The following is a 7,730-nucleotide window of genomic DNA, read 5'->3' as shown; positions in this document are numbered from 1 at the left end:
ATATATATTGTACTTCACGTGTATATTGCAGTGTAACAGTAAAATGCTCATCTGTTTTACATTTTGGGAAGACGCAGCTGAAGCTGATATGAAGATGCATAATTCGGCCCTTTAAAAAGAGAACAGGGCAATTCTTTTGCTGTATAAATTAATTTAACCATTGAAAGTTGCACAAAACAGTTTAAAAGTTCACAATTAAAAAAAACACAACTGCCCTGAGATTAAAAATAAATAATGGGTCAACAATAATCGGATTTTGACAGTTTCAAATCAGAACTCAGTATTTATTTTGAGTGAATTTAAACAAATTATTTGCTGCCTTAAAAAAATAATGGCAGAATTGTAGCAGTAGAGAAACTAACACAAAAAGTAGTACTCTGACACATATTTTAGAGGGTTAATAGCGGGTTAATTGCCATAAATAAATCATAAGCAAATCATTCATAAATTTGAAGAATTGTCTGAACTGTATGAAATACTTGGATGAATTAATCCAGAGGAATCTCCTGACTTACCTTTGTTGCAGAAACCCTTTTAAGCTTTGTGGATGACATCTTGTCCGGGGCCAGGTCTCCATGTGTGATGTTAGGTGACATCCCTGACCTACTGTCCTCCTCCATCAGTATGATTATTCGCTGCCTGGAGCCCGACACCACATACATGTAAGTATGGAGTCTGTTCTGAGCGTGTCATGTAATAAGCAAAAGTGACCCGAAATAGGCACTCTGGTGGAGTTACTTTGTGTGTGTGTGCGTGTGTGTGTGTGTGTTTATAAGTAGTTTTAAACCTTGTGAGCCACAAAACAACATAATAGTTAAAGAAGAACTGACTGCGTTACAGTCAGTGCGGGAGCAGCGGCTTCGCTCGTGCACGATTCGTTTGCAGTTTGGAGCATAGATGTGATTGCATCCCCTAGTCCTCCCCCAGCCTGATTGCAGCTGGGGGAGGACTATCCTCCGTCTTGAGCGCTTTGGCACGAGCTAGCTGCCCTCGGCAGCACCCACTGCTTGTTGAGAGTAAGAGCGATAAGCGCTTTCACGTCAAAAAGTTGTCATAAATGAGTCTCCAATAACACCAGAAAAAGTAGCCAGATTTGTCCCTAGTTGCTTTTTAGAAAAAAAAGTCGCTAAATATAGCGACAAAGTTGCTAAGTTGGCAACACTGGCTGTAGAAAAATAGGCTTAAAAAAATTGCTTACTGCAAAAACAAAATAGCTAACTCTTTAGCTAATAAAGAGCTAATTTGTTAGCTCCAGACTGAATGTGGCATCTTTTAACTTTAAGTTCAATTTTAGTTATCAGTATTATTATTGCAAATTTTATATATTTTTGATTTTAAATCATTTGATACTTTTGAAGTTAGCACTGTTGTCCACACTATGTTTTGCTTCTTTGTTTCTTCTTCAAATGTTACAAAGTACTAGCTGCTACTAAGCTAGTTAGTTAGCAACAGCAAATAATTAAATTCTTATGATTTTTGTTTTATTTTGTGACATCACATGCAGCACTATCAGAGAAATGTCAATGTAGCTTGTTTTTGTGGTTTTACAATCTTTCAAATCCTCTATAACGTACCTTTTGTGTACTTCTCTTACTAAGTAACAAACTGTAGATCATGTGGTTAAATGATCATCGTGCACCATTTGTCTATTATAAGCCACTTCACTTGTGCCGCGTAATACAGTCAGAACATCTGTGGGCTTTACACATTTTCCTAAATATTTGTGCAGCCTAGGTGGATTATGTTTATTTTTTTTATATTTTTTCCCCATATTGGCATGATGGTGTCACGCAGTTCCTTCATATTTTCGGTTGCACATCCATAATGGGAATCTTCCACCATAAAGGTGGTCTATTGGATTGAGATCTAATCAATTCTGAAGCTATTTGAGTCAAGTGAACTCATTCTCATATTCAAAGAAACCAGCCTGACATGATTTTAACCTTTTGGTACGTTATCTAGCTGGTAGCAGATAGATTGTGGTCATAAATGGATGGACATGGTCTCCAACATTACTCAGGTAGGCTATGGGATTTAACAATGTTCAGTTGGTACTAATGGGCCCCAGGTGTGCCAAGAAAATATCCCCCAACACATTACATCACCAACACCAGCCTGAACCATTAATACAGCACAGGATGAACATTACTTCCATGCTTTCATGTTTTTTATGCAAATTCTGAGCCTGCCATCCAAGCAGCAGAAATCGAGCCAGCACAAACTGTATCCTCAGATTCTCGGTCTGCTGCTGAGGCTCACCCGCTTCACTGTTTGACAGAGAAGCTCTTGTAAGATGGTGGCTTGAGTTACTGTTGCCTTCCTATCAGTGCAAAGCAGTTTGGCCATTCACCTTTGACCTCTGGGATTAACAAGGCATTGCCACTCACTGACTATTTCCTCTTTTTCGTAAACCCTAGAGACCCTTGCAGATCAACAGTTTCTGAAATACTCAGACCAGTTTATCTGGTATTAACAACCATGCCATGTTGGCACTCCTCCTTTAACTTCAGATTCTCAGTTTGAACTTCAAAAAGTTGTTTTGAACATGACTAAGTATATGGAGCTCCCATGTGACTGATTAGATTTTTGTGCTAATGAGCAGTTGAACAGGTCCTTGTCAGATTTAAAAACCTCAGTGGTCTGTCAGTGTATGTATATGCTTCCAGTGCAAAATTAAAAACACACACACACAGATGCACAAGCACCGGATGCTCAGATGCTCTCATTAGCATGCTCACACTTATCTCACAGAAAGCTTGCCAGGTGGGAAGCCACATGCATAACACACACACACACAGACATTGCAGAGCAGAAGAACAGGGTGGAGAGGGGAAAAAAGAGGGAGAAGAGAGAAAATGCAGAGGTAACATTTGGGGCTGAGAAAGAAAGAGAGGAAAGAGTGAGGAAAAGATAAACAGCAGTGTGTAGAGGCAAAGAGAAGTAAAGAAAAAAAGGGCAAAAGGCCCATGGACAGAGCTTCTTCAAACAATTTTGACGTATGTGGGTTCGGTGAACAGCTACACATGCTCTTTTAATTCCAGTATCAGCGAGATTCCTGCTCTTTCTATCCTGTCTGACAGCTCATTCATCTCCCTGAGCTCTTAGCTTGGGGAGAGCCTCTGCACCGAGGCCTTGTCTCTCCCATCAGCTCTTTATATTTTCTATAAAGATGGATTCCGTACAATGCTCATGAATGACACTTTGTAGAAGCAAAATACGCTCTTTCAGATAAAATATGCCCAAGAAAGGCATGCTAGAAACTCAAAGACAGCAAAAAAAAGATACTTTGCAGTTGCATTAAAAGCAAAAGTTCAGTCTTTGAGTATATGATGGAAAGATTCAAATGGCTTTCTTCTAACCGAGAATATCTGTCATTCACTCGTCTATTTCTTTACACCTCTTTGCCTTTTGAGTGTTCGTACTGCTACATCATTCTTTGTTACTGCAACAATTGGCCACTAGGTGGAGATATTCATTCATTGAAACTAGCTGTGCAGAGAACGGCAAATTGGGAGTGTGGCACTGTTCCCGTATTGATAACGCAGGCCCTGGTCTTCAAAGCAGGGGGTCTTTCGATTGGATTAACAGCTGCAGGAAATGCATCAGCTGTGACATGTTTGCTGCTGCTCATATGTTTTTTGTTCAGCACTTTCATGAGAATACACTGCAGGAAATCCATTTTATTACTTTAGGTTTTATAGATTTTCACTAACAAAATGGAAAAATGGACTTTATATTTCACAGTGCGCGTGTGTGTGTGTGTGTGTGTGTGTGTGTGTGTGTGTGTGTGTGTGTGTGTGTGTGTGTGCAGGTTCCGGCTATGGGCAGTAGACAACACGGGGCGCCGTTCAACTCCAAGTGAAGTCACCATCAAAACTCCATGTCCAACTGTGGATGACGTCAAAGCACAAGGTGCTTTGTGTAGTAAATATGATTGTTATATGATGTCAGAAAAATTCGGGGGGGAAAATTTATATTTGGTGCAATTTTTTTTCATTTGTTTTTTTTATTTACCGGACAGACATTTGCTCTTTCTATTTGCAGTCATGTCTCAAAACCGCACAAAACAGATGTTAGATGAGTTCATCGAGCGAGTCATAAAGACACAGGCAGATAGTTTTCCTCTCTGGAGTAGAACTGTTTATGGACACTGTACACTAAGATCTCACGAGAATATTGGTTATAAAGTGTGCTATTTCATGTCAGAAATTAACGAGCTGAAATCATTTGTCACCCTGTGCACTAGTGAAGCTTCATACCAAAGACTTTATAGATCCTGCTGCTGAGTTGGAGACAGGGCCGTAGACATTTGGGTAGTGTCACAGTTTTCACCTTTTTGCCACTACAATTGAAGTATGGCTTTAATTAAAGGCCCTGGCCAAAAGTACCTTGACTGTCTTTTTTTCTGCCCTAGTTCCATATTTCCTGGTGCTAAGGGTGGGCTGATTAAAAAAGTTACGCAAAAGCTGTTTCAGTGATAGGTGTGGGATATTTCTTCATTCCTAAATTAAGCAGGCAAATATTCAAGAGTTCATTTCAAGTGATGAATGATCATGGGATCCTTTTCATGGTGAAGAAAAACCCTTTTCCAACGGTCCCCAGAGGGGGAAACACTCTCTCTGTAAGGTAGCTATCCGTTATTGAAGTCTACCATAAAGAGGCTTTGTGGACGACGCTTTGACAGAAGGTTCAACCTCATGAACAGAAAGGCCAGGTTAGAGACTAACTCTCAAACAGCATTCTTTGGACGGATGAAAGTAACATCAACCTGTCACAGAAGGACAGGAGTAACAAAAAATGGAGAAGGCTTGGAACAGCTCATGATCTGAACACAGTGAAGCCTGTGTGATGCATGGGCATGAGTGGTTTCAAATTGTACTTGGGTCACTAATGTTTATTAATGATGTGACAGAAGACAGAAGCAGCCAGATGAATTCTGAAGTGTACTGTGATCCATCCAGCCATCCATTCTCTTCCGCTTAAACAATTTAGGGTCGCAGGCACCCTGAAGCCTATCCCAGCTATCGCAGGGTGACAGGCAGGGTCTGATGCAGGGCCAAGCAGAACTTGCAAACTTGATATTGTCTACAATAGTGGACAAAGGCCTGAAAAATGAGGCCAAACAGGAATAAGCCACGTGGTCAGTCAGGTTGAATTTCACTAGCGGAGAAAAAAACCAAAGGGAGTAAGACACATCACAAACATCTGCAGACTTCAAGCCATCATTACATGGAAGGACTTCAGCAAAATATTAAAGTTCAATAATGATTTTTTAAAATTTGTCCAATTCCTATTTGAACCCTATTAAGGGGCTACTTAATTTACTGTGCTTGACTGTGAAAACAATTTCCAATGTAATTGTCTAATTGTATAAGAAAAGATGTGCCACTTAATGCAGTTGGTTTTAATTACTGGAAATCTACGCATGGTGTGACATGCAGTACATGCCATGTAGTTGCTTTTACTGATTTTCTTGGCATTGTCACTTCCGAGAGGACTTACGCTCCAAGGTTTTAGTTTCTTCAGTGAATTCTTCAACTTTGTTGTTGATGATTTATCCCTTTTAAAATGATCGGTAATGGTAGTGAGACCAAAATATTCATGTAAAATGACATCTGCTTTATTCATCTGAAATTGGAGCTGCAGAAGAAACAGGAAAGAACACATCTTCTCCACTTATGAGGCCATTATATTTAACAGTGCCCAATAACTGAGGGGAAAAAACTGCAATATGTCCAACATCTTTGTCAACATCAAAGAATCTCTTCCAATGACCCCAAAAACAAACGCATATTACAGTTACTGTGTCGCTGATCCTCCATCCTTGTGACCTCTGTCATCACTGGGAAGAAAGGGGTGCTGATCACTATCCAGTAACCAACATCCTAATTTGGGATTAGACTTCTTAATATTATTTCTTTATTACTCTGCCTCGCCCATACCTTAGCAACTGACATGATTCCACATGGATTCCTGTCGTGTCCTACAGTAATTGAAATTAAGAATGCATTCGTCAGCCTGTCAGGATCACTGTTAACAACATTGTTTAAAATGAATGCAAAAACAGATAAGACCTGCCCCAGACAAACATTCTTCTCTCGCTATGAGCGATCTGCGCCGTCTGTCTACAGGAAGCGTGATTGCGTGTGAACTCAGCGAAGCTCCCCACCCAAACCTCAACAGCGTATCCAAAACAGCAGCGAGGCTAGCATGGATTCAGGAGAAAGATGACTTTGTCATTGGAACATCTTGCCTGGATCATTTAATATCAAGTAGCCCCAGTCAGCCTGTTCATTAAACATAAAAAAGGGTTTGAACTGATCGCCGGTATTGTTCTTTATTGTTGGGCATTCTGCTCCTATTAAAGCTGCAAGTTAATCCCCGATTGTCTATACACTTTCAGAAATTGCAGATAAGATATATAACCTGTTTAACGGCTACACCAGTGGGAAGGAGCAACAGACAGCTTACAACACTCTGATGGACCTGGGCGCTCCTACACTGCACCGTGTGCTTTACCACTACAACCAGCGCTACGAGAGCTTTGGTGAATTCACCTGGAGGTGTGAGGACGAGTTGGGACCCAGGTACGGTTATTTGACTGTTTCTTTTCTTCCTTAACGAGTCAACAAGAACAAAAGATGCCACACTGGAAAATGCATGTTTATTGAACACCACAGGCAGTTTAGTTTTACCCACGCTGGAAACGACAGGAAAAAGTGACTTTTCTGCCAGACAATTGGGACTCAGCTTGTATTTCAAACGTGCCCACATCTCTGACGTGTAACCTCAGATCAGAAAAATGCATTCCTTCCAGCAAATTGATCATCAACTTTAACTTGATCGCCAATTTATCAGCAGAACCCAACAATATACAAAGCCCTGTAGGTCTGTCTTGAGTCAGACTTTTACAGAATACCAAAAGCCTTAATAACGTGTAGACTGCGTTCACTGTAATCAGTCTTCCAGATATGCGTGTGTGTGGGAGTGTGTGTAATCCATTCATGAGTTGCCCTCCCACCAACAAAGTGCAATCTGTCATACTGAGCTTGTGCAATTGACACTGACATCTTCAAACAATAACAGTGTGAGACTGAAGAAAGTGGCAACTAGACAAGAGTCTGGATTGGATCACAGTTTGTCAGAACAACACTTTAAAGTGCAATTTGAGCAGATAGGCCTTTCATAATCGAAACATTCACCAGCAATCCTGTAAAACCCAGAAGGCTAGGACTGAATCACAAGACATAGATGTGCTCTATTAGTGATTACTGCACCCCCAACAGCTTATAGGAATTTGTTCCCATTCTGACACAGATCTAGATCAGGTGCGATGAATAAATCAACAAATTGTGTCATATATAAACATGTGTATTATAATATTCTCACTGTCTACATATCCCAAGATTACACCAATAGTACATTAGTAACTAGTTCATTGAATGAGTACTGTGCGTATCCAGAGCTTGATCTTTTTTTTTTTTTTTACCAGTGTAGTGTAGGAATGCCTCAGTTGACATTGAAATATACAGAGGGCTAATCTCTGGAGCTGAAAAAGTAAGCTAGCTGCCACTTGACGTTGGCGAGTCAATCCCCTTACTAGGGTTGCCAACTCCCTGAAAAATAAATAAGGGACACCTCGACCCAGTTGTCTGCACCCTTCCCAGTGTGGTGAATTTTCTAGCTCTTTTTTTGTGTGTGAAATTATTTTTTTAACCATTTGACTTGAA

At 40.4% G+C, this 7,730-nt stretch overlaps 1 protein-coding gene across 1 annotated transcript in view; it reads left to right on the top strand.

Moving 5' to 3' along the window:
* The window catches only part of astn1 (astrotactin 1), a 466,944-nt gene that overhangs the window by 437,348 nt on the left and 21,866 nt on the right, over positions 1 to 7,730 (top strand). The window contains exons 21-23 of the mRNA XM_013911994.1: positions 527 to 662; positions 3,812 to 3,912; positions 6,404 to 6,587. Of these exons, the coding sequence (XP_013767448.1) occupies positions 527 to 662; positions 3,812 to 3,912; positions 6,404 to 6,587 (421 nt within the window). The remainder of the gene's footprint in view (positions 1 to 526; positions 663 to 3,811; positions 3,913 to 6,403; positions 6,588 to 7,730) is intronic.

This window comes from Pundamilia nyererei, unplaced genomic scaffold, assembly GCF_000239375.1.
Source record: "Pundamilia nyererei isolate P.nyererei 1_Seehausen unplaced genomic scaffold, PunNye1.0 scaffold00077, whole genome shotgun sequence".
NCBI classification, from domain to species: domain Eukaryota; kingdom Metazoa; phylum Chordata; class Actinopteri; order Cichliformes; family Cichlidae; genus Pundamilia; species Pundamilia nyererei.
Note: the sequence above shows the minus strand (reverse complement) of the source record. Positions and strands in the feature narration are given on the sequence as shown.